The sequence below is a fragment of the Mauremys mutica genome, chromosome 6 (genome assembly GCF_020497125.1).
Source record: "Mauremys mutica isolate MM-2020 ecotype Southern chromosome 6, ASM2049712v1, whole genome shotgun sequence".
In the NCBI taxonomy this organism is placed as follows: domain Eukaryota; kingdom Metazoa; phylum Chordata; order Testudines; family Geoemydidae; genus Mauremys; species Mauremys mutica.
The window spans coordinates 84,700,363-84,727,846 of NC_059077.1; the positions used below are offsets into that span (position 1 = coordinate 84,700,363).

General features: G+C 40.9%; 1 protein-coding gene across 9 annotated transcripts in view; it reads right to left on the bottom strand.

Annotated features, from left to right (window-relative positions):
* Nucleotides 1-587: 587 nt before the first annotated feature.
* Nucleotides 588-27,484, bottom strand: part of LOC123372719 (aminopeptidase O (putative)) — a 388,654-nt gene continuing 361,757 nt past the window's right edge. For all 9 annotated transcript variants that reach the window (XM_045021081.1, XM_045021084.1, XM_045021083.1 and 6 more), the window contains 2 exons: nt 9,486-9,572; nt 588-6,030 (listed from right to left, as the gene is read on the bottom strand). In XM_045021081.1, the coding sequence (XP_044877016.1) occupies nt 5,890-6,030; nt 9,486-9,572 (228 nt within the window). In that variant the 3' untranslated portion in view covers nt 588-5,889. The remainder of the gene's footprint in view (nt 6,031-9,485; nt 9,573-27,484) is intronic.

Consider the following 27,484-nt stretch of genomic DNA (forward strand, 5'->3'; position numbering starts at 1 on the left):
TGTTGTGAATATCAGTTTCTTACTAGATGGGCTAAAATGTGACCCTTCCCCCTTGTTCCAAATCTTCTGCTGTTTATCTCATGTCAGTGATAGTTTGCCCATTAACTAGCTTGCCAGCTCCACTCTCGAATCAATCCTCGAACTGTAAAGGAAAAAAATGTTTTGTCCTTGTCCTGTTGTATACTCTAATTTGTTTTCCCAAAACACTATCTATTGAGGATTGCTTTTGAAACAACAGGTTGTCACCTCCTGCTTGGTTCTGGGCGAGATGTTTGGAGGACATGAAGTGTAATGTCAGAGGAAGCTATAAAATGGGCTGCAGTTCTTTCACCCCCAACTAATTCTTATGTTGTCCCCTCTTTTCCTCAGCTGGTGGCAGGGAAAGCTGCAGGTCATATGACATCACAGTCACGTCCTCTTAAGACCTGGGTAAGACCCTCCAGCAAAGAGAGAAGTAAAGTTGCTATTTCCAGTATCAAATGCAAGCAGGAAAAAACAGGTTGTTTGAGAGGGAAAACTTGAGACAACTCTTATATATCAAGAACCAAGCAAGGGTCAAAACACTTTTAGTTTACAATTTACTTTTATTATTATTGGATACAAACTTTCCAGGACGCCGAGTGCCTTATTCAACTCTGCGTTATTTCCCCTTACACAATGAAAGCACTAAGAATGAGTATTTGTACTTGTTCTGAGAAAACCTGTGAAATGGGGCATAGCTCTTTTAAGAACAGGATCCCTTAGTCACTACCTCTGTGGGGGAAACTATATTAGAAGCCATTGCAGTAACTCAGCAGGCTATTAGACAGCTTCCTAATTCTTATTGCATTTAAAAGACAGACTCTGAATTGCTGACTGAATATAACCCAGGTAATTAAAAATGTGTTTCTGAATTTTGGTGTGGTACAGAGAATGTAGGGGAAAGAGGAGCTATGCTCTATTGTGTTTGAGCACACTACTGGATCGGTTACCAGCAGAGCACTGTTTATAGGCTTTGTGCAAGAGGGTTTTTTTTAATCCCCCCACTGTGTTGAATTTATTTCCATCAGTACTCATTAACTAACTCATTTTTAAGTTAGTTTCTATTTCTCCTTTACAGTAAAAAACAGATTATTTTAGCACTATAAATATACTAATGTGCCTAACCGCTAAGCAATGGAAATAATTAAACCACACACAATTTATTTTATTTAATTATTAAAAACAAATTGTGAGTAAATATTTGCCCAACTCCTCCTTCCCCACCACCCCTCATTTTTAAGGGTCCAGTTCCATGAAAAGATCGATTTTTGGGAGCGTCCACTCTAGTAGTCTTTGCATAGAGAGGAGTTACATTTGGTGCCTCTACGATACAAATGAAGCATCACATGGGGAGAAAAAAGTTTTCAGTAAATCTAGTTGTAAAGAAAACCAATCCTGCTTCTAGTGGCCATTGTGTTCAGTCCAGTCCACTCCATGACCAAAATAACTGACTTTCTTCTAGTCTTTTAGATTAGGCTCTTTATACCAAATAATACATTCAAAACAACGCTCACCCTTGATCTAAACCTCCCTTGGGATGGTAGAGTAGACCAGCAAAGAAGTCTCTCCAAGAAATCCACTTAATTGCCCTGGCATGGCAGAGACTTTCATGCAGTTTGCTATTGGTTGCTGTGCTTAGTGTGAAACGCTTAATTTCAGCGATGCCCCTTTGCTGAAGTGTTTCTTCAAATCAACAGGTCTCTTCTCAACACCTTTTTTGTTTGTGGACATAAGTTGTTCTGGTATTTGCAATACAGAATTGTCATAACACCATACAATAAATCTTAACAATAAGGGTCAGCAAGTGGCTTGTGCTAGGTAACTCGTTAGAACCACAATAATGTCTTCTGGTTTTTTTTTTTAAGGAGTGGGGAGCAGTTGGTGCTTTTTTTCTTACATGCTTGGTAGCAAAAAGCTTCTTGAAAAGATAAATACTAAAAGGTAAATGTTTTTCAGCTGATTGTTTTAGCAGGCACATAATCCTTCCTTTGATGTCTACCAGGTTCAATGAAATCCTAGTACTACCAGGATTTAGTAGTAGATATATTAAGATTTTTTTCTGTGCAGTAGTAAAAATTATAATTGTGTCACCATAAAGGAATGTTTGTAAAAGCTCTCTGTATAGTCTTAACCGTCCCATTTTTTTCAAAGGGGGGAGGGTTCCCTCTTTAGGTTACTAACAGTAAGTTTTTAAATATAATTAAGGGCCAGATGCTTAAATGGAGCTGAATTACACCATCTGACCTGGTATTTATTAAGTAATTCCAATTCATAACTGTATTACTATAGTCATGTGACTGTCATGTGTTCTGTCACAGGTTTCCCAATGTAATTTAGAAGTGTTAGGTTAACTAGTCTTCCCACAATGCAAGAGCAAAGTTACTCCTATTATTACCACCATAAGGCAGAGTCACATTGTAGATGCCTACAGTTTCACCCTACTTTGGTGCTATGGCCATTAGAGGATCGGTCTGAGGGGAAAGATAATTTGTTGGGGGGAACTTGTTTTCACTTCAGCTCTTCCCAATTTAAAATGTTAGTATCACTATTTTCAGAAGCCTTGCTAACTACATACCTTTTGTGTGTTCTACTAAAAGAAAAGAAAAAACCCAGGAGTTCTCTCCACAATAGTGAGGAAGCTTTTCTTCCTTAGAACACCTCGTGTGTTCAAAAGCACAGTATCACAATCTGTACTAGATTTGGTTTCAGACAGAAAAAGTTACACTTTTCATAGGCACATCTTTTTGCTTTAGGGCTCGACTCCTGTTCCTGCTGAACTGAGCCAGTATGTAAAATCAGAACTGATATCAGCTCAGTAGGCACCGGAGGACGGGTCCATCAACAATCTGGAACAGCAGCCGTAAAAAAACATTTCCTGCAAACAATACACATTGCTAAGCAAGAAGCATAGAGAAATCACTGGCTAAAACTTTATAAAGCATAGCTTTATAGACTTAAGTTGGTTTAGAACAAACAACATATTTGTCTCCAACTTTTAGAAAAGCATTGAGATTACATTACAATATGTATAAATTTTTCAGACTTATTGACTGCTTCTTTGCTTGTAGCCAAACCTGACCGTTTACAGTGCATTTCTTACATTCTTGACAGGAAAAGTCTGTTCTTTTCCAAGTCTCTACCATCATTTATGCTCTGCAAGATAGATTTCACACACATTATACCCCAACCCACCGTGTACCTCAGCCAGCAAACTACTTCGCCCCTGGGTAGGTTTACTTTTAAGAAGTTTCCCATCTCACCTTCTCTTCAGGTGCAGAACTTAGCCACTGTGAACAAAGAGGAAATCAATCACTGTTCACCAATCAGCTAAGCTCTGCACCTTGTTAGAGAGGTCTTTGTCTCAGCATAACGAAAGATCAGATGAAGGTCTTCAATGGTGCATTTTCTCTCCTTTTGTTTGATCCTTTTTTGTAGAGGATTCCAATGCATATATAAGATAGGATTCTCATAATAGGAGGCACAGTCATGGTTATGTGGTAATCCCTGGCAATGTGATTTTAATCTTAAATCACAAATCAGCATGCCAGGAACCCAAACAGCCACAACATTAAGGGACACTTGTGTAGTCTCTCTCCTATCACACGATGAGGTTTAAAACAACAGTGATTGTAAATCTGATATTTTAAGCACTTTCTGTGACAATATCTTTAAGATCTCATCTCCTTCAGGTAGCTGATTAAAAATTTTTATTTAGATCACCTGTTTCACATGTCAGAACCAAGCTGCTTATAGGACACATGCACTAACTAGCATAGGGAAGTTACACAAAGGCAATCACCAACGGAGTTATAATAATTTTAACCTTTTTAACCTTACTAAAACTCCCCTAGGTATCTAAGAGCCTCTTGGTAGAGAACACCATATAGTGCAGCAGAGCAAACCATTCTAACTCCATATTTCTGGTCCTTGGTGCTGTTAAAAACATTTGAAACCATTACAAATAGGCTCAGATGTTAATAGTGTTTTTTTGTTTGGGGTTCGGTAGGTGGTTCTCAGCCTAGATGATCTGAACATGACACTGCATGCAAACATTCTGTAGTTGGTCTCCTACCTGTTTTAGAAAGCAAGACCCCCACTGTAACTGCTATGCTGGAATAGGCACTCTAAGCCTATTCCAAACCCACCACAGTTTTCCTGGCCGGCATAAGCATGTAGTTACTGTCTATGTACCAGAAGAACGGAGCTATTCATAAATAGCTTGTTTTTATAGCATGTTGAAGGGAACCTCAGCAAGAAAAAGGTTGAGAACCTGTGGACTAGGACATATACAGTGTATATATACCAGGGCCCAGCAGGAGTGGTGGTGGGGGAAACTCAGGGCTCCCCATAGACATAGTTTTACTTCTATTTAGGGGGGCAAAGGCTGGCGGGGCTCAAGCCAGCTCCGCATAGCAGGGTCCAGGGAGGGTGCACCATCTCCACCCCCTGACTCATTCAGGAGACCACCCTGCCTGTCTGGGCTGTGGGGGAACACAAGCAAAAAAATAACTCAAAAGGGGGGGGGAACTCAATTCAAAGTTTGAAAACTGCTCAGGGTGCAGGGACGGGGATAGCTCAGGGCTGTGTGCAGGCAGCGGGGAGCTAGGGGCACCAGCAGGCACATTGGGATGGGAGACACCAGCTTCAGCCCTGCACCACTCCCAGCTTTGGGACGGGGGCTGCTGCCTTCAGCCCCCTGCCAGTCCTGGCTGAGGTGGAGGGGTCGCCGGCTTCAGCGCTGAGGCTCAGGGCACCAGGTTTGAGCCATGGGGCACTGCAGCCCCCCCTGAAAGGGCTCACAGACCCCCAATTGAAAACCACTCTCCTAGTCCATATAAATAAAATAAATGCCACAAACTCAAATGGAGCCTAATTTCAAGCATTGCCTACCTGTATAGGTTTGAAGGGAAGACGAATCAAGGGGTCCTGTTCAATACCAAATACTGAGCAATGTTTTTGCTAACTCGTTGTCTGAATTGTGTTACCACAAATCAACTGTAAAGTTATGTGAACAACCGAGGAAAACAGGCTGTCAGATGGCTTGTATCATTACACAAAAATCTGAGGTATGCTGTACTGGAAAGGATCTTCATACCAAACCTAACTGACTATGGGGTAAACATGCATGTACAACCACCATGAAGTAACCTCAGGGTATTCAAATAGGATGAAAGAAGGGAATATGTCACTATCTATATAGTATTTGGTGTAAAAGGCCAGTTTATATAATGTCTTTACTTGCAATTTTGCTTTTTTTTCACCCAAGTTTAGTGAGATGACTTCTACTTTTGTCCCTTAGCCACTAATTTCAAGTAGAACCAGAAGCAAATCAAAATAAAGCTATAAAATATTTATCTTTATGTGACAGTCATTAGCGTGTCTTTATAAACAGGTACTTCCTAGCATAACCAACACTAATTTTAACTTCCTCACACAAAATACTCAAAAGCATGTAAGCCACACTAATTTGAATCATGCCAGAACCACTGTGGACAACTAGTTTGTAAGTGTATGAGTTCAATGCCTCATGTGGACACAGATTTTGTTAAACAACTCCAGTAATTGCCATCCCCTAGCAAGTTCATATCACGTTTTCTATTTGCAGGTGTGAGTGCAGCCATGTTTAAGAAGTGTTGTAAATGTAGATGTGTCTTAGTACAAAAACCTCTCTCTTCTCCATGCTCCTCAACTAGATTGCTCCAGTAATGGTTTGGGGGGGGGGAAAAAACATGCAAGAAATTTAATGAGTGATTCTTCGAGCTGAATATCAGCAAATTTTACATTGTGCCAGAGTTTATTTACAGCGCTGTGCATATTCTCTCACAGCAGGTTGAGGATTAAATACTTTAATCAAGAAAAATCACCTCTTCAGAATAACATCTCTGCCACCACTTTGGCTGAGGACACATCCATTTGTTTTTGTGTTGCAGCAAAGCATTTATAGGCAAGTTCCTGTTGTTTTGCATCTTCATTCACCATTAATTCTCCATACAGGTAGACACCCATAGCCTGCAAGAAGAAGAAAACACCCATTCATTCCGTAACCAAATACAGCTAGCTGGCTACTTTTTAAAGACAAACTTGTTTCACATAGCTCCCAACACACCGCATACAGTACCCAATCTCATTTCATGTACAAAGCTATTTTTCCTTTAACAGGTACATATTTTTTTCTCCAAAATACAGTTCTCTGTCTGTCCGTCTCTCTTAGAGACTATTGAATCGGAGGAGGATTGTTGGTGTTTAATTAAATATGTTACCAAAAGAACATTTACACTAGAGATTGATAATCAGCTAGAGTCAGCATCTTATGTCGGGAAAATGCTTTTCTGCTGTTTCTTCCCCTGCTTTTCAGGTTGAAGTCCATGTTCTCGCTCTCTCAGCCACCAACTGAGCTGTTTCCAAATGTCTCATGAGAGGGCAATTTGCCTTTCCTCTAAGATGACAGAAATTTGAATGGTCTTTAGTTGATTTTCTTTCTCAGATGGGACCTTTCCACATGCAGGGATGGAGAATGGTCACTGGTATGTATCAATTGAAACAATCCATTCTGAGATGCCTACTTAATTTTGTTAACTGAAATCAATTGAAAATGATGGGTTTCTGTTTCAGGCTGGTCCCTTCAAGTGGATACACATACAGCAGTTACAACTCTGGACTAGTAGGAAAAGGCAAAGCTCTCCCTAATGCTGATTTTGAGAGTCTCAATCAGGAAGGAAAATTATGGGATGCAATCTTGGCCTTACTGAAGTCAATGGAACCAAGATTTCACCCTTGGTTACCATATCCTTTTCTGAAGATGCAAATCACTTGAGCTAGATTGACGCTGGTCCTGATATTGCAACCTAACCTGATCACAATGTGTCTACTGACATAAACATGGGCTGCAAATACAAGTGTGGGTTTGAAAACTCACGCCCCGTATGCTGACCAGAGTTTTTACCAATGTCGAGTTAACTCTTGCGGTCATGCCCAAGCGAACAATCCTGATTAGTAAGTGGTGGGTGTATGTTTTCATGCAACGTAACATACCATCTAGTGCCAGAAAGAAGACTAAAGTTACCACTAAAAAATATACATTTTAATTTAATATTTCTTGAAACTTTTTTTTCCAAACCAGCTCTAGAAATTATCCTCAGGATTTTACCATCAGAACTGGTCAATTTGGCTAAATTAAAAAGTGTTTGTGGACAGTGTAGTTTGCCGTGGAACTGAAGACCCTAGAGCTTCTCTGTGTTCAGCTCCTTAGCAGGCAGAGTATCCTCGGGGCAGAGTTCCATTCCTTTTCACAGAGAATTGCTAAATATTTGGGTTTTGTTCCAAATCAGAATGAAACCAAATTTTGAAATATCTCTTTTTTGCACAGTTGTAATAATTTCACCCAAATCTCAAACATTAAAATGCAGTAAACACTGGTTTTCTGTTATCCCAAATTGGATTAGTCACATTTGCATTTTTTGCAGACTTTTAAAGTAACGACGTTCTTTCGTGATCAGTAAGGCCAAGAAAGTGCTTTGATTTCACATGTAATCATTCCAGAACTTAGTTGTGCCACAAACTGTACACCCTGCTGGATTAAATTAAAAGAAGGTTCTCAAAGATAACAGCTTAAAAACTCTGAAGTTATGATTTCAAAAATTTTTCCTTACAAAGCAGAAAAACATTGATCCTTATCTGGCATAATCACCATTCTAAATATATTGCTGTTCAACTTGGCTTTTAATAGAGAGCTGAAGGATACAGTTGCTTTTTGTTTGCCTACCAGGGGCTGATATGACAGCTTCCATGTATCTGAAATTGCATTTTATATAAGAATTAAAATGTGCATAATACACAAACATATATTTTAAAAAAAATCTATGTAAACAGGTTTATCAGAACACATTGTTTGCTGTGGATTTTTGACTAGTTCTCTGGCTTCTCATGCATATTAAGAGTGTGATCTAGATCTAGAAGATAGTGTTCAGGAGACTAATAAGAGCTGCACTGCTGTAGCAAGACGGAAAGTTGCAATCTATTGTCATGAAAAATACAGCATGTTGTCTGATCAGCCATTAAAAAAAATCTCATATGTTGCAAGTAAAGTTTGAATTGTTATAATTTAGTATATTGAACATAGCAGCACCAATAAGGTCAGAGAGTGAGTGAGTGTGAAGCCTGGTCTACACTAGGGTGGGGGGTCAAACTAAGGTACGCGACTTCAGCTACGCAAATAGCGTAGCTGAAGTCGAACTACCTTAGTTCAAACTTCTTACCTGTCCAGACGCCGCGGGATTGAAGTCCGCGGCTCCCCCATTGACTCCGCCACTGCCGTTCGCGGTGGTGGAGTTCCGGAGTCGACGGGAGCGCGTTCGGAGTTCGAACTATCGCGTCTAGATTAGACGCGATAGTTCAAACTCCGAGAAGTCGAACGCTACCCGTCGACCCGGCCGTAAGTATGGACGTACCCTGAGTGAGAGAGTGTGTGTGTGTGTGTGTGTGTGTGTGTGTGTGTGAGATACATGTACATATTTAAGTTAAAAATTGTGAGTAAAATAAATGTGAGTGATCTTGTCAGAACAGCGTGATTTAGGCCCTACGGCATATATGTAATATATACAAGAGTTAGGATTCTTTGACCTCATCAACAACTGAGCAAGAGTTTCACAACTATGGTTAAGCATGTAGTTGAGGCTTAACCTAGTTATAAAACTATGTTCTAGCCTAAATCGCTACCTGAGCTATAACCTGGACTGTTAACTTGATTATAACAAGGTTTTGCTCCATCCACATTCATTGGTCAACCTGTTAACTTGGTTTGGCTGAAACAGAGTTTAAATTGCTTAGCCAGCATTGTTAAACCAGCATCTTTTGCCTAGAAAGACAGGACCTTGGAAACTACTTTTGAATATTATAAAAGCCTGATAGTGTAGGTCTCAGATGCAGATATCTGACACATCACAGCTAGAGAGAACCATATATACTTGTTCATTAGCCCGTTTGTTTATAAGCCGACCCCCCCAAGATGGTTAGGTAAAAATAGAAAAAACTGTATGACCCTTTCATAAGCTGACCGTATATTTCAGGGGTTGGCAAACTTTGGCTCCTGGCCTGTTAGGGTAAGCTTCTAGCGGGCCTGAATGTTTTGTTTACCTGGAGCATTCACAAGCACGGAGCCCCTCAGCTCCCAGTGGCCGTGGTTTGCCGTTCCCAGCCAATGGGAGCTGAGGGGCTCAATGCCCGTGAATGCTCCAGGTAAACAAAATGACAATGTATTAGATATTCAATTCAATGATTCCATAGAGTTTAAAATCATCAAATTTTGGTGTAGACCCATTTATAAGCCGACCCCCATTCTTTGATGCGTCATCTTTTTACCAAAAATAATCGGCTTATGAACGAGTATATACAGTAAGTTAAAATCAGTTTATACTCTGACACAACACAGGGTGATTATTTCGAAAATGTTAATAAATTAAACTGACCTGATCTTCCTGGAGGAATTTCTCAATGTCAGCATATCTTGTTGTATATTTGTGTTTAACAACAAGCTCACACCACCGATGTCGAACCTTTGGAAAAGGAAAATACATATTAAACATGCATACTGTGTTGGTGTAAATACGCACTTGATACAATGTCACTCAACTTTTTTTAAGTTTTTAAAAGTTTTAAAAAATTTTGAAAGTGTTTTAGAGGAATGGCAGTTTGTGAAACATTTTCAAGTACTTCAGTAGGACTTGCTAATCTTGCTTAAAAATCTATGTGCCCCTAAATATTGACACAAATGAAGTTCCTATTTTTAAGGGCAGATGCTGTTTAGAGCATTGAGTCATGTGCCTCTATAAACCATTAGATCATTAATACTCATCTGACACACTAAAAATAAAATGTGCTTCTATAGTAGGATTTTTGGACTCCACCATATCTGGATAAACAAGCATCTGTAACTGTCAAACCAATCCCAATCATAACTTAAACCTGTTGAATCAGTGAGTCTGTCATTTTCAAAATAACAATTATTCTACAAAACTACTTTTAAAAAGTTACACTTAGCATTAGAATAAATAAATACTTTTTTCCTTTTCTCGTCTAGTTTTACAAAAGAGGAAGTTATTGCTTCAAAGCTCTGGAAGCTGATGTAAGATACAACTGCATTATTTCCTTTAGGCAAGTGTCTAACCTAGGGGGCATGAGGCTAAAACACATTTTTGTACAAATTGTATCTGGGGGACAAGTGCTGCATCTATCCTGGGATGAAAGGGATAAAAGGTAAATGAGAAAACATGAAATAAAGAATTTACATTTCAGCAAACCAAAGTTTTGCCAATACAGCTTGTCAGAATTTGGCTAACATCTATTCATACTCAAGTTGCTGATTTGCTGTACTGAATGTACTTCAGTTATTGGCTTATGCAAACTGTAGAGAATAATATTGCTACTAAAATGGGCAATATGGCCAGTACAGCTTTCGAATGCAGGTTCTTTACAAAGCATTGGCATGCTTTACATTTCCTTGCATTTTGATGTCTTTTTGATTTGTTTTTAACCATTCACTTCTGTGGTTTTAAGTGTCATTTTACACTGCATCACGGCTTCTTCAGTTATACTCAATGAGCAGTCAAACATTTTATATTCTATTATTGGCACAGCATTCGCTCAAAAAGAAAGCAGTTAAGTGCATTAAAAACTACTTGTATTACAGCTTGCTTTTACAGCCTTTCAAGGGAGAGGCACTTTATAACAATCCGTTTTTGCAGTAATAATAAAATGTAAGTAGTTTCAATATTTTTGGCAGGTTGAGTCTAAATTATATAATTATCTACTAATCTAGCACAAATCACGTCTTAAAGATAGATTTACCGATAAAAAACCCAGGGAAAATGAAAGCTGGAAACAGGTCGTTTTTGTGAACAATTTGGATAGAAGAGGATGCTTTAGTCAATTTCAAGTTGATGCAGGCTATTCCTTAAAGCCCTACAATCCCCCCAACTCTTTGTTCACCCTTTACCATTACTACAACAAGGGATACAATTTTGAACTTCTAAGGATTCGGCAGTCAGCCATCATCAGCTTTACATCACAGGGAGGAATTTCAGAGGCTTATATAACTGAATTGACAGTCTCATTAAAATCATTAAGTGCTGAATGGTCACAGGCTTTGGAAAAATTCTCCTGTGTCCTTAATTTCTTCACTGTGTGGCCTCTTCCATAAAATTGCTGGAATGCAACTTCTGACTACAACAAGGGACTTAGGAAACTCAGGGTTGGAGGGTAAGTGTTTGGGCTCATTTATTAAACTAGTAATAATAAATATATAAAACAATAAAAAGACTAATTGTGTGCTGGGGATGTAGTCTGTTTCTTAAAAGTTACTGCTGACAAGCTAAAAGTATTAGAATCCGACATGTAGCACAAACTCTCTGGCTATATGAAAGAAAAGAGGTTCTTATTGTGATAGGTATTTTTTATGTTTGACATACTATATTAACCATGTGGTATATTAGATGCATCTCTTGCTAGTATATACCATATATACTCGTTCATAAGCCGAAGTTTTTTAGTAAAAAAGGGAAGCACCAGAGAAGGGGGTCGGCTTATGAACAGGTATAGAGAGGGAGAGGTGGGACACAGCCCCTCCCCCCAACAGCGGGAGCAAGGAGAGGCAGCACAGCCAGAAGGGAAGAGGTGGGGCCAGAGTGTCTCTGCTTCTGGCCATGCTGCTCTCCCCTCAGCCTCTGAAGCAGCTGCAGCTCCCGGGCTGGCAGGCGGTAGCCGTGCTGCTCGGCCCCGCCCCCCAGGTGCTGGAGCACGCTGCGGCTGTGCTGCCCTGCCCTGCCCTGCCCAGCCCAGCCCGCTGGAACATGCTGCGGCCGCGCCGCCCTGTTTGGCCCACCGGAGTAGGCTGCGGCCACACTGCCCAGCTTGCCGGAGCAGCTCCTGCCAGGCCAGAGACGTCCTCCCCTGGCCCTCCCCAGATAAGGTAGGAAGGGATGGGATGGGGAGAGTGTGGGAGTCCCAGGCTACACTTGGGGTCATGTGGGGTGTGGTTACAGGGGTCACTCCCCTGACCCCCAGCTTCTCCCCCCCCTCCCCCAAAAAAATTTCCCCACCAATTGCTGTCCCGGCCCGTCAGGGTAAGCAGCTGGTGCGCCGGGACACTTTGTTTACTTAGGTTTACCTCTGTGCCTGCAGACGATCGAGGTAAACAAACCATCTCGGCCCACCAGCGGCTGATCCTGATGGCCCGGGAGCCAAAGTTTGCTGACCCCTGAATTATAGGGTCAGCTTATGAATGGGTCATAAACATTTTCCATTTTTATTTATCCATCGGGGGGTCGGTTTATAAATGAATCGGCTTATGATCGAGTATATACGATAGTGATCATCAGCCACATCTGAAAAAAAACCTGGAACAATTAAATTGTGTCTGTTTCCTTAGACTATTGCTTCCTACATAGGGTTCTTGCTCTTGGCACTAAGCCTCAGTTAATATATTTAGTGGGAAAAAAAAGAGATTAGCTGAATGAGAATTGGGACAGCACACATTTTTTTTCTTTCTTTCTCAGGATCTGTAGAAATTATGGCAGTTTTCCAAAACTGAGGTGCAAAGAATCACCAATTGGGGTGGAAGCAGCATGTCTGATATCCTCAGATTGCATGTTCACTTCCTATTTTAACAAAGCTGAAAAAGGCACTTTCAGTGCAACAAACTGCAGGAGAACCAGTCATTATTAGCGCTTTTTCAAATACAATATTTCAATCATTCCCATCTGCTTTCTAATCCATCATATGTAGTGGATGCTGGTAAACAGTGGGTGAAGATGATTTAGCTGCTAGATCAAGTCTTTTTGTGACATGGCACCAAATGTAGTTTGTCCTAAACCACAATTGTAGCTAAACCATATTCATAAACCAGTTCAGATACACATGCTATCAACACAGCAACAGGTAATTTTTCTAGTAGATATCATGCACTAATCTCTCTCACATTATGATTTTTACGGACACATGAAGGAGAGAAAAAAACCTCCTTCAGTTCCTTGCTTTTCATCCAACACTTAAAGCAGGCACCACGGCTTTCCTGTGTAATTAATGTGTCATATTTCTGGGCACTTTAATGAACATATATAAAAGGAAATATTGAAAACTAAGTGGTTTGTGGTGGGACAGAAGTAACCATACTCTATCCTGTGTAGACTCTTCTGTATCCATCCCTCCGTGGTGCAAAGAAAGAGAGAAAGGGGAAGCAAAGACTCATGGGTGAAAATAAGAATTCACTACTCTTTTTCTCACAGTGAGAGCCAAGTCAGACTCTCCCTTCTTGCTCTACACATTTCTCCGTGCTCTTCTGCATAGCTCAGAGAGATGCACCGTAGTTATATCATATTCAGCACAAACTGAACCTGAAAAGTAATTTATAGCAACTCTTCCTGTTGCTGCTGGCAGAGTTGATTGTGCTTTACTTTGTCTGGCTCTTATGTACTCCAGCTCTGAAATAACACCTGTAACTACACACAAACACTGGGTCTGGGTTTGGCAGCTGCAGGACCTACAAGCCAAACTCTGGAATGTAATTTATTTTTTCAGCCTCAGAATCTAAGTTTATGGTTGTCCTTTTGACTGTCTCAACCTCTGCCTTGATGCTCAGGAGGAGGGAGGAAAAGTGATTTGGGGGATGTAGAACTGTCTGCAGGTCTTGTGGGAGGTCAGGTTCCTGATGGATCATCTTGTGCTACTAAAAATGTTCTTCCCTTCCAATTGATATTATGGATTATGCTGAAGTGACTACCAATTTTCCATTCAATAGCTGAAAATTTCCTGTAAATATATATGAACTTTGCAACACATTCCACAATTTTGTCAGCACAATTTGGGTTCATGGACTGTTGCAGATATATAATTTGAAAACATGCCATTTCAATTTAGTAATCAAAGGAAGTTATCAGAGTGGAGGATTATTTTGTTTTGTTTTGCTATCCTTAAGACCAAGAGTCTTAAATGGATGCTGCTTTCAGGTTGCATTTAGCCCCAAATTTAAAGCTTTGTTTAAAAAAAAAGAGAGAGCTAGAGAGAGAGAGAGAGAGCTTACAAAAACAAAGACCAATAAAAATGTTCATTTAAAAAAAAAATTCTAAGATTTAGACAAATGGATAATGCCCTGCAGTGCTGTTCACAACCCAAACACTGTAGCATTTTGCTAGTACAAATGAACTTGAAAATAAAACTGAGTAGAAATCAGTGACACTGATTAGTTTATTTTCAAACCCATAAAAAAGTAAAATTCAAAATAAAAAGTAAAAAATAGCTTATTAATATAAAAATAAATTCTTAAAACTGTTATTACTTATATAAATATAGTAAGAATATTAGTTTTTACAAACATGAGCCAACTTTTAAATGGATGCTTAAAGCTGGGATAGTAAATCCATATTTAAGTGCCCTGATTTTCAAGAATGCTGATTGCCCAGCAGCTTCCCAATGACATCTTTAGTTTGAAGACAACATTTTTAGACCATCTCAAACAGTCCTTTTAGTATTTGAAACCCACCTACCCTCCAAATGATTACAAAAATCAAACAATGGCCAGACAGGCATAGTTAAAATACACATACAGCTTATACAATATATTGTAATGATTGAGGTCACTGAAAGCCTCCATCATACACATGCAAACAAGGAAACATACATGCAGAAAATATTTTACCTCTGAGGCTTGCAAATAAGATTTAGAAAGCAAGTAATTTAGACCATGCATTTTATTAAAAACAACAAAAATCTAAAAAGTTTGTACTAAGCCTTTGGTCTGCAGAATGGAGACTAGCTTCGGGGGAAAAGAGTAAATATTGCTAATAGCTGGATCCAATTAAAAAAGCTCCAGGAGACAACAAATCTAAATCTCAGAACAAAAACATGTTTTGAGACCCTAGAATATAGAGGTTTTTTTAAACCTGAGTACACTTAGTAAGTATTATAGTCCAACTGAAGTTCCAAACAGAACATATCTTTAAGTCTTTTTGGTCCAAGTTATTTACCAACCATGTGTTCAACTACACTATTGAAACTAAATGCATGTAATATGAAAAGTTAATCAAAATTATAAATACTACAGTAACTAACCACAGATAAGTCCATTGTAAATATAATGGACAACAGGAGCTAGAGATTCCTTGCAGACTTCAGTCTTCTTGCAGAAGGAGAAATACAAAGAAACTTTTGCAACTAATCAAACAATGGATTATTTTTAATTAATGAGGAGGAAGCTGAATATCTCTGGAGCCCTGGAATGCTGGCCTGTTGATTAGATCATCACAGATTTCTTCCATCTGAAATTATTTATTTCCTTTCAGCATAATTCTCTCTTCCTAGCTCCTCATAAATTGGATTCAGCTCTACTATCTATAATTAGGGAACACTGCTGAGTGCCGCAGACTAACATTTTGGATTTAAAAGTAGTTTTTACCATTGGTTAGGGCAGAAAACGTCTGGCTTAGAAAACTGCCCACACTTTGCCCCATTATTGTAACAAAATATTTTTAACGATTTAATGATTTTTTCTATATTCTTTGTACTCACTTAAATTTTAAAATATCTGAGATGGCTGCTATTTTAAATTAAAATTAAGTAGTTGCACCCACTCACTAGGTTTCATGCTGTAAGGTTTGGGTTTTTCAAATGAACATTAGTATTTGGTATTCAGACTCAGGGGTTTTAGCATGCAAATCCCATTTCAGTAGAAATGTACTCCTCAGTAAGGTTTTCAGCGATGCTGAATCAGCTCTGAACGAGGTGGTGTTGATAATAATGTACGGATCATGTGTGCGCTAAAATTGCATTGACAGCGTATCAGCTCAGCAATGTGCTAAAATATTCTTACTAGACAAAATCCTATTAAATGCAAACAGAATGTATTCATCATTCTTTTGTCAGTGATTCTGCAGTTGGAGAATACTACATGTGCCAGAGTTTGTCATTAAGAAGTACAAGCAGGAAACTACCTAGCAGTTTCAGTCATTGTGTATTTTGCCTTCCTTATGGTGTCAAAGCTTTCACTGCAAGTAAGTGACGAAGTTAAAACATGTAATTCTGTAATCCCCATATGTCCTTTCAGTCTGCCTATTCTCTCTGCATTTCATTAAATTCTGACATACAACAGGACATGACTGCAATGCTTTTGTTCATCTTTCATTAGACGCAGATAAAGTGATGATAGGCTAGTGATATATAGCAAGCTCAGAGAAGAACGGGGCAAAAAACCCGTACAAACACTGATTAGTGCAGCAGCTTCAACAACTGTGGGAAGAGAGTCCCCCTCTATGCATGAAGGCTTTTCCCATTGTGTTTCCATTTATGGTGCCATAATCTCCCTCACATGGAGCAAGGCTTCTATACCACAATGCCTGTGATATAACACAGCATGCAAACTGAAAAACGTTTTTTAAAAATAAACTTTAGTTAAAAACAAATACTTGAACCAACATGTACTTGAACCAAATGCTTTCCTCCCTCTCTCATTTTCAGTCTTGCTCATTCAGGATGTTTGTGTGTAAGTGGCAACAGGCTGGAGATGGCTGAAAAGATGTAATCAGCTCCACCTTTTACAGCTGTTTTGGAAATATTTGTTTAATCTTGTTTTGCTGCGGTGCCACTGGCTTTTGGAGTCACTTCTACATAGTGGTTACCTTCGTGCACCACTGCAGACCAAAGACTTCCTCTGCTCCCACACATCACATTGCAAAGTAGGGGCAAGAACCATGCCCCACTTAGCCAATGGAGAATGACAAAATCTCCATCTCCCGCTCTGATTTTACTACTATGGCTGAAACTGCCCAGGGCTCAATTTCTCAGCCATAGTAAGTCTGACCATGAACCTATAACTCATCACCTGTAACTCATCAGCTATGATGTGATGTCTCCAACATCTGAATCAAGTATATGCATGCTGTAGTGGGACAGATTATATCTGAAGCAGGTACACACTGTCTAATTCTCTAGCATATGGAGTAATGCCCATAACTCTTAAACTGCCAAAAAAAAAAATTAAAAGTGTTGCTGTAGCCATGGTGGTCCCAGGCTATTACAGAGACAAGGTGGGTGAGGTAATATATTTTATTTGACCAACCCCTGTTGGCAAAAGAGAGAAGCTTTCAAGCTACACAGAGATCTTCTCCAGGTCTAGGAAAGGTACTCAGAGCATTACAGCTAAATACAAAGTGGAATCGGCAACTGACACCACCTACTATAAAGAAATCAAAGACGACCCCACACTGCGGTTCACTCAAGAATTTAAGGATATTATCAAATCTTTGCCCAAACAAATCGAAATACAAGCTCACGCCCCAAGAAGCCACCCCAGCAATCTTCTACACATTTCCCAAGATACATAAACAAGGAGAGCCAGGCAGGCCCATCATATCAGGCCACAACTATCTTACTTAAAGAATATCAGAACTCATAGAAACCATCCTCGAACCACTCACCACACAAAGGGCCATCTTCCTCCAGGCCATAACTGACCTCCTCCAGAAACTCTGCAACATTAACAACCTCCCTCAGAACACCATCCTTGTCTCCCTATACAACAACATCCCTCACAGTGATGAATAGCTGCCTGTCTCAAATACCTACAAGACAATGGACAACATTCAGATATCCCCCGCAAACACATCCATTTCATCCTCACCCATAACAATTTTACATTCAACAACAAACACTTTCTCCAAATTATGGGACCAGCCATGGGTAGTAGGATGGCTCCCTAATACATCAACTTCTTCGTGGGCCACCTTGAGGAAGAATTTCTGAAATCAGTGATATACCTGAGATACAGCGATAATATTTTCATCCTCTCGACAGATTACCTCAAATTCCACTACAACTTTGATGACCATTACCCATCCACCAAACTCTCTCTAGGACAGTCCTGCGCCAGCATCAACTTCCTGGACACCACAATGAGCTTCAACAATGGAACCCTACAGACAACTATATACAAGAAACCCCTGGATCACCACACTTATATTCACAGATCCAGTAACAAGAAGTATGTTATCTACAGCTAGGCCCTTAGATACCACAGAATATGCTCCTGAACACACTCAAAATCGCCTTCACCAAAATAGGACACTCTACCAGAGAAGTAGATCACATCATGGAATGGGTGACCCAAATACCCCGAGAGAATATGCTTCAATGCAGGGGGGAAAACCTTCAACTGCACACCTCTAGTTGTCACCTACCACCCCACACTAGAACCTACAGAGTATAATTAAACAATTACAACCCATACTAGATGGGCACCACATCCTGAAAGAAAAATCTTTCTCCGTTTCTGGCTTCAAACAACTCACCAACCTCATCATCAGAAGCAAGCTCCTCATACACCAAGACCCACCAACTCAAAGCAGCATCAGACCCTACCAATACAACAGGTGCAAAACCTGTTGACATATTTCCACTGCTACAATGATCAGTACCCCCACAACACACTTTTGAAGATCTATGGGTCCTACACATGCCTATCACATTCGGTGTACATTGTTTAGTGCACTAGATACCCCAATGACAACTACATTGGCAAACCCAGACACTCACTATGCTCTCAAATGAACTCACACAGAAAAATGATAAGACAAAAACACCATATCACCAGTGGGCGAACACTTTTCATAAAATGATCACTCCATACCTGACCTCTCAGTCCTCATCCTCAAAGTAAACCTGCACACCACCTTCATAAGATGAGCCTGAGAGCTTAAATTCATAATTTTGCTAGACACTAAAAATAATGGTCTTAATAAAGAGACTGGATTTATGGCTTCTGTAAGCCACTGGCCCCCCTTTTTTGTCCTATGACTACAGGGGTGTTAACTGGCTACTTCACCTTGAATGGTTCCTTAGAATATGTGTTAACTATTTTATGCTAAACATTCTGTTTCACCTTGTATTTAGCTGTGACACAACTACCTTTCCCTGACCTGAAGAACATGTGTAGCTTGAAAGCCTGTCTCTTTCACCAACAGAAGTTGGCCCAATGAAGATATTATATTACCCACCATGTTCTCTCTAATTATTATTCAAGTTTTTAAAAACTGCAAATAGAAGAAGTTTTATGTTCCATTCAATAAAGAGAAAACAACTTTAAGTACCAACTGGCCAGCACGTCATCCCTTTGGTTACACCAATGTATAGGTTTGATGACTAGGTAGTATCAGTATCTAAAAATACCTTCTTTCACCTCCACTTTGCTAGGAAACTTTGTCCCTTCCTCCCAGACAAGCAACTTGGTCCATGTGTCACCTCTGGCTTCATTACTATAATTCACTGAATTGGCAGTGAAACATGAAGAGGATGCACAAGCTGTAGCCAATAAAGAATGTGGCTGCCTATTTCATGTCCCTCCACTGGCTCCTAGTTTAAGACTTGAGTCCTAATTTTCAAAACAGGGAATGCATCAAGCCCCAACTATATTAAAAATCAAATTCTGATCTATGAACCAACGCGACAACTGTGCTCCTCTGGTACAATGTAAATCACAAAGTCCAGGACAAAGCATCAGAGAGACCAAGGTGACCAAGCCTTTTCAATCATGGGGATCTGGCTATGGAACAATCTCTAGAAGAGATCAGGTGAATCCAGAGTCTAACCACCCTTAGGAAATGCTACAAAACTTTCCTCTTCCACAAGAATTTCCACTGCAAGAATGACACTCTCAACATGGTCACCCCCTTCCATCTCATAACCCTACCAAACAAAATCAAATAAAATAATAAAAATCAAATACTCTACTCCACTTCAAAAAAGGAAAGCCAGAAACTAGCCTGGAGCAGCAAACCGCGGCCAGTGGGAGCTGCGATTGGCCGGACCTGTGGACACGGAAGTAAACAAACCGGCCCGGCCGCCACTTCCAGCAGCTCCCATTGGCCTGGAGCAGCGAACTGTGGCCAGTGGGAGCCACGATCAGCCGGACCTGCAGATGCAGCAGGTACACAAACTGGCCTGGCTCACCAGGGGCTTTCCCTATACAAGCGGCATCCCAAGTTTGGGAAACTGTCCTAAAGGATCAAACAGGAAAGTGTTCCAGATGAATAAACTGCTGATCATGGGAGGAAAAGTTTTGTTTCTCACAGTAGTATGAAAATAATGCATTATACAGGGATTTTCTCCTCAGAAAGGTAAGTACCCCTCTACCTCGATATAACGCTGTCCTCAGGAGCCAAAAAATCTTACCGCATTATAGGTGAAACCACGTTATATTGAACTTGATTTGATCCGCAGGAGCGCGCAGCCCCGCCCCCCCGGAGCGCTGCTTTACCGCGTTATATCCGAATTTGTGTTATATCGGGTGGCGTTATAATGGGGTAGAGGTGTACCATATATTCCATCGAAGATAAACATGTTTCAATTCCACTTAAAAGAAAAATCTACACACAACCCACTCTCCTGACTGTAACTGTTCAGACACTCTGCAGGCTGCTTGGTCATGCCCATCAACAAGGGATCCATATGCCTTAGTCATTGCTTTTTCAGAACCCCTTTTGGGAGCAGGAGTGGACTTTACCAGTTTTGGCATCCTGAAGGTTTGCTAGTCTCTAAAATCCAGAAGAAACTGGATCTGAATCGGACCAAGTTGTACTGACATTACCACAGCTGGATAGTGTTTGCCAACAGTGGTGCCTTTTTAATATGCACTTTCCTACTAGGAATTGGACAACCTCAACTGAGCTGAGTGGCCAGAGTGAATGGCCTATGGAGGCTGAACTAAGCTAGGGATGGTTCCTCTGACATAAGGCGGAGGCATATCAGTAGGACTGTACAGAGAAGCTTGCTCTCTCACTGTCCAGGTTTGTGTCTGGTTGACAGAGGACTTCAGTGTCCAAGCATGTCAATGTGACACCTCTGACATACACACACCTTAAGGAAATCAACCTTAAGGGAAATATGACTTATGCTGTAAACTCAGTAGACGCATACACCCTGTACTGAAGTAAGAACAACAGGGTTTTATTCAGAGGTTTCCAGTTTTGCATCGCTCACTCACTCACACTTGATATTTCCAAAGACTCTTACCCCAGGTAGAATACAGCATCACAACCCTACCATTTTATCTCTTGGACAGAGAAAGAAATGTAGCAAACCCGTAGTGGGGACAAAACTGTACCCACATATTAGGAAGCTAGTCAGTTACTAAGCAATAGAGAGTAGGGTTTGATCTGACTCATTCTATCTAGATCTTATGTTCTTTGAGTGTGACAGAGTTTCCTGCTCTGTGGTATTGTCCAGAGATAACCAGGATCTACAGTCAACATTTAAAGAAATGAAAAAGCACAAAGCAAGCCATCGAGCATTAAAAATAGTTACTGTGAATAAAATTTATCTTTAGAAATTGCTCCAAGTAAAGAGTTGTGTCAATTACTGCATTAAGAGGGTGTTCCATTAAAAGCACAAATACAGCTACAGTCTTAAGCTGCAACAATCAGGAAACACAAATCCAGACTGTTGAAGGCACTTGTTTGTTTGTGTTTTTAACCACTATATCCTCCTTAACATCCTGGCAAATGTGTAAGGGCCATCACATATATACAAATAGTATAACCTTTCAGATTTATGACAAGGCCAGGCAGTTTGTATTACAGCACTACTTCTTCCTTGACTGCCCCACAGCATTGTATAAACAGTCAAATATAGCAAAAGCACCTAATTACAAAACAAAACAAAACAAAAAAACAGTCATCTCATATGGCAGGTTTTAGAAAAATGGAACTGAGCACCAACCTTCTCTTTCTTTGCTGCTTTAGATAAAGAACAAATAGAAAACAATTCCATATTTAGATCTCTTTCAATCTGCTCCCCACTTTCCAAATTTCACTGTGCTGTTGGGCTGCCAGAGGAGCAAATTAAGAGTGCAAAACAATTAGAAAAATAGTGGATGATAAGTGGATGACATAGTATAATGCGCCAATAAGGCGCCTGGAACATTTCACTAATGCCACCCAGCAGCAAATGAAATCACTTGGAACAAACATGCACAGCTGTTGGCTCTTTGAGCTGTTAGGGAATGAGGGAGGGCTGCTGATTGGGGAAATGCTATTTTGAGCACCCAATAAATCTTGCACTCTAAAAATGTTCCTAGGACAGGTAATGCTGATTCCAGGATTTTGTGTACTTCTCAACTGGCAGGAAAAGCCCCCATATTTTTCATGCGGCAACAAAACAAGCCCGAATAATAGCTACTGGTGTTGAGTTAGATTATCCTTTGGGCAAGCTTACAAATTCATCCCAGCACATCAATTCCGCTGTGGCAGATACGAGAGCCAGTCAACGCAAGGGACATTCCCATTGTCATTATTGGAAGCCTTTTTCTTCATCCTGTTCCAATTCTCTTGCCTCACACCCAGCTCTGCAATGTCCTGAGCCTCATCTTTGGAAAGTGAAGGGTGTATTATCAGAAACCACCCTTCCAATTTTCTTTTCCCACTCACTGCAGCCTCCAGAAGATCATAAACTCCACTGATTTCAATTGGAATTACATCAGGGATTAATTTGGTCCTGTATGTTTAAATACAGACTAAAACAGAAAACTGCTTTAATCTAACGGATCTAAATTTAAACACCAGATTTTATTTTGCCTTCCGTTTTAAGAAGAGAAAGAAAATGTAGGCAATATGGGCATTAGTACAAACTGCATATTCCCCTCCTCTGCCTCAATTCAATGTGTGGATCTCATCTCTAGAAGACACTGGCTCAGTACAAGTGTTGTATAGATATTTCCCCAGTTATATGCAATGGCTGGTCCGAAGGTAGTGGGTTATCTCAATTGATTGTTCACAGTCAGTTACAGATTGATCTAACAAACTGCATATTCCCCTCCTCTGCCTCAATTCAATGTGTGGATCTCATCTCTAGAAGACACTGGCTCAGTACAAGTGTTGTATAGATATTTCCCCAGTTATATGCAATGATACAATACGAAACATTCCAGTGTTTTGCTCTGCAGTCCAATATGACCTTAGATCAGTTAAGACAGGTAGGAACTGGGACTTCTTGTCCTTAAAGCAGGCTGTGCGGAGGTATTTGCAACCTGATGACAGAAACCTGCAAGTTTTATATATAGTATTAAAAAGTACATATGTATGGTGCAGAGGGTTACTGAACCATTTTCGCCAAAGCCCCAAGCATGCTCAGAGACTGAGAGTTAGTCGGTGAACTATTCTGAAAAGAAAGCATGCTAATTCCCTCTTTCGTTAGTATAGCAACATGGTCTGACCCTTCCTGACCAATTCCCATTCTCCAAGAAGTTTTACAATATACTGTACAGAGCTTTATTCCATAAGAGTGCTTTCTAACAATGCTCAATGACAACCTTCAAGACAGCTGGATAATAGAGCACAAGAATGGGCTTAACTTAATCATCGGGAGGAAGCAGAGAGAGAGATATTGTGTTGTAGTTCATCTGTACTTTTACATCTGCCAGTATTTTATGATTTAGGAAGGATCAATGGGCTGAAATTATTTTGTTCTAAACATAATTCTCACTATTTTTAGGGCACCAAACACCTTGTATGGTTTATATTAGCGTGACTGGATCTCTGTCAGTGAAATAGGATGCCACCAATTTATGGCCGTGGTTTCATAGGCAGACTTCATGTACAATGAAGCAGTTGTATAAAAATGGCAATATGCCACCCACATGACGTATGATATTATGATCTTAACTCATTACACTCACATTTTCTGCAAAAACAATTACAGTCTCGCCCCTCTCTCTTCTCCCCAAAATCTACCACCTTATGATCTCGAAATAAAGGGGAAGAGTTATGAGCTGAATAGCATTTCAACCAATTTGCTGAAGCAAGAAAAACTAACAAAACAATTTCCATCTGCCACGCAGGCAGCATACATTACAAAAAAGTAAGCCAGTTCTGTAGGCAGGAAGGAAAGAAAAACAAACTCTCCAGTGAAGGTAGTGGGGAAATGTAGCATAAAACTGTTAGTTTCATATAAATTCCACTTTTTGTATCACCAAGTCTATCATAATTAACCAGGACATAAAATACAGTTCTAGACGGATCAGTTCAGCATCAAATAGAACTGACAGACTCCCACCTATCCACTCCCCCTGTTCTGTAGCATACCTAAATGGTTTTGTAGACAGATCTCTCTGTCTCATCACCTTTGTTATTGCTCTGTAGACTTGTTTCCACGGCCTCTGGTCTTTTGGTTTTATAGACCATCCCTGTCCCTATCTAGAATAAGGAACCAAGAAAGCTAATTGTGGAAATAGCTTAATAAGAAGACTGCTTATTACTGATTATCAGCGTTTGTGACACACAGCTGTGAGCTTTTTCTACTGTCTCAATTAGGGTTGCCAACTTTCTAATTCCAGAAAACCAAACACTTTTGCTCCGCCGCTTCCCCGAGGACACGCCCCTGCCCATAGGCGCCGACTCTGTGGGTGCTCTGGGGCTGGAGCACCCACAGGGAATATTTGGTGGGTGCTCTGCACCCACCGGCAGCTAAGCTCCACGCCTCGCCCACCTCATCTCCGCCTCCTCCCCGGAGTGCGCCGTGTCCCTGCTTCTCCCCCCAGCACTTGCTGCCACAAAACAGCTGTTTCGCGGCGTAACAAGCTGTGGGAGTGAGGGGGGAGAGAAGCGGGAACGTGGCGCACTCAGGGGAAGAGAAGAGGCAAGGCCATGGCACGGATTTGGGGAAGGAGTCCAACAGAGGCAGGGACTTTGGGGAAGGGGTTGGAATAGGGTGGGGCAGGGGGGGTCGAGCACCCACCGGCGCCAGGAGAAGTTGGTGCCTATGCCCCTGCCCCTTCCCAAGGCCCCACCCCCCCACTCACTCTGTCGCTTGCTCTCCCCCACCCTCTCTCACATGCTCATTTTAACTACAAGGCCCAAACAGGCATATTTATTGTTTTGACAGATATATTATGCTAATTTCAGGTTTTATTCGTTATAGGACACTAGAGCTGGCAGCAAAATAGTCAAAAAAGGGTAATTTTTAAAAAAATGAAATTTCGCAAAGGTTTTCATGATTCTTTCCCTTCCCTCTTCCCATTTTTTGTAACCAGCTCCATGTTGTTTATTCATTAAAGTTATTGTAATTTTATGTGTGGAATTAGGACCATACATTATCACAGCTGATAATTAAAGTCCCACTCCTGAAGCCCAAATACAAATCCATAGAGCACAACCACAGAAATGCACACCTGTCCAGATACCTGTATAAATAAATCTGTAGAAACTGACTCCCATGGAGGTGCGGGGGGCTGTGATTGACGGGGAGGGATGCAGTGAGGGGGATAGGGGTGCAGCCCCATTCCCAGCACTCGGAGACGGGGATAAACATACCTCGAACTCCTGGGTGCCGGCGATGGGGCAACAGACAGACGGCGTTCGCCGCAGGGCATGCACCGCAGCTCGAGCCCAGCCATGCGAGGAGAAGAGGGCCGGGCAGCAGCGGGAGAGGCGTGCTACACAACCCCTCAACAGCTGCCCACTGAGTGCTCATGCACCACACTCACACTAGTTCCTCCCCTGCCCTGACCCAGCCAATGGGAGCTGTGCTTCTGGGTGAGGGATGGGGCAGCACGCAGACCCCGCCTGGCAGCCCCTAAGGCTAGGACCAGACATGCTGACTGCTTCTGACCTGAGAGCTGCGTGGTGTGGTGGCTAGCAGGGAGCCTGCCAGACCCACTGCGTCTCGCAGTGGCGCTGCCAACCGAACAGTCAATGGCCTGGTCGGGTGCTGACTCGAGCTACTAGAATCCCTTTTTGACCAGGTGTTCTGGTCCAAAACTAGACACCTGGTCACCCTAGTGTCAATATGTCTGTAACTAAATTATTCAAATTCTTGTAGTGAAACTTCTAAACTAGGTTTTCTCAGCCTACATAAGCATATCAATAGAGACACTGTCAAGGTTATTAGGATTTAAAAAATGTTAACTGACCTTGGGCAGTGGGTGCACCTGGAAAGTCCCAGCTTCTGCACAACAAAAGTAGGTTTGTTGTTTTTCCCTCTCCTTTCAAGCCAATCTATCCTCTCTTCCCAAATTTTAAACACAATGGCTGATACATAAACATAATACTCTCTAAGGACAAGCAAGCCCATGCATGCATACAGACTAGATGATATTTATTATTAGACTAACAGTCTCAAAGAATTGTGAGACTTCAGCCATTTGTAAAGCAGAAACAGAGCAATAAAGCGATGGCCCATTGTTCTGTGACTACAAATAAAAGGCAATTGTATGCAGGAAACAATTAACCAATGAAGAAAAAAATGCTTTTTCTGTGGTTTGGTTACTACCAACACAGACTAGATTTCTTTATAGCAACTTCCTCAAAAACAGGAGAAGGGAAACCCCACATAACCAAATCTAACAATGCTATGAGAGAAAAGAAAGGGAATACGATTGGGTTAGGGGAGCTAATAAGGAACAAACAGTCCCCAAAATATCCCTTTAGCCTGAAGCACGGTTAGGAGACTGCAGCTTTATGTGCCCTACAACTAAATTTTGCAATGCTCATCTGCAAAGTCACCAATGCTTAGAATATATGTCTAGGGAGCACAGGTAGCTCTCTCTATAATTCTGTCAGCCGAAGCTTCAGCCCAGAAGGAGAATACAACATAAGTAGAACTAAAGGGAATGAAGGATTTTGGCCATACTGGAAGCCTCTTGGATACTGTATTCAATCCACCTACACAGCCCACACTGAGCTGCTTCATTTCCTTGTTTGGGGGCTTATAACAAAACAGCTTCTGACCCCCAGTTCAGGGGTCTGTAAAATCATGTCTATCGTATGTGCCAGGATATCCATTTGTGTATGCAAACTAGAGCATGCAACCACAAGTACTGTAGAATTAAGAAGACCTACTAAAAACTTTGGCCATAAACTTCTAAGGATCTAACCTAAGCCTTTAAAAAACCTAGAAAAATTGTTTTTCTATGTAAAATTGAGCTTTTCATTATGCTAATTTTTTTCAGTGTCTACTTCTGGTAGAAAATGTTGATATTTTTGTCAAAAACTGAATCCCCTGTTGGGTTGCCTCATGGGAGTTATAGTTTCATGCCCTTATGTCCCCATGGTCCTCTATGGGCTGGACTCCCCTGCTGGACTTCATCTCCCCTGATACATCACAGGCAGTCATTAGACATGTACTCTGACCAAGGACTACCTTATCACCTTGCAGGAAGCAACATGGCAAGAAGAGAGGGAAGGAGAGACGGCAGAATAATTCTTCTATGTAATTGGCTCTCACCTAAGTAACTGCAAGGAGGCACTACATTGGGGCAGCTGAATCACTAAAAGATGATGATGAAAAAAAGCTTAGAATGTAGAAGATACTACAAGTCTCTGAAATTGTTTTTAAAGATGTATTTTACATGTTCATTTCATACATTTCATATTACTGCACTTAATACCTGGAAAACAAACGTACAGGTTTGTGATTACTGTATCTTCTCCAAATG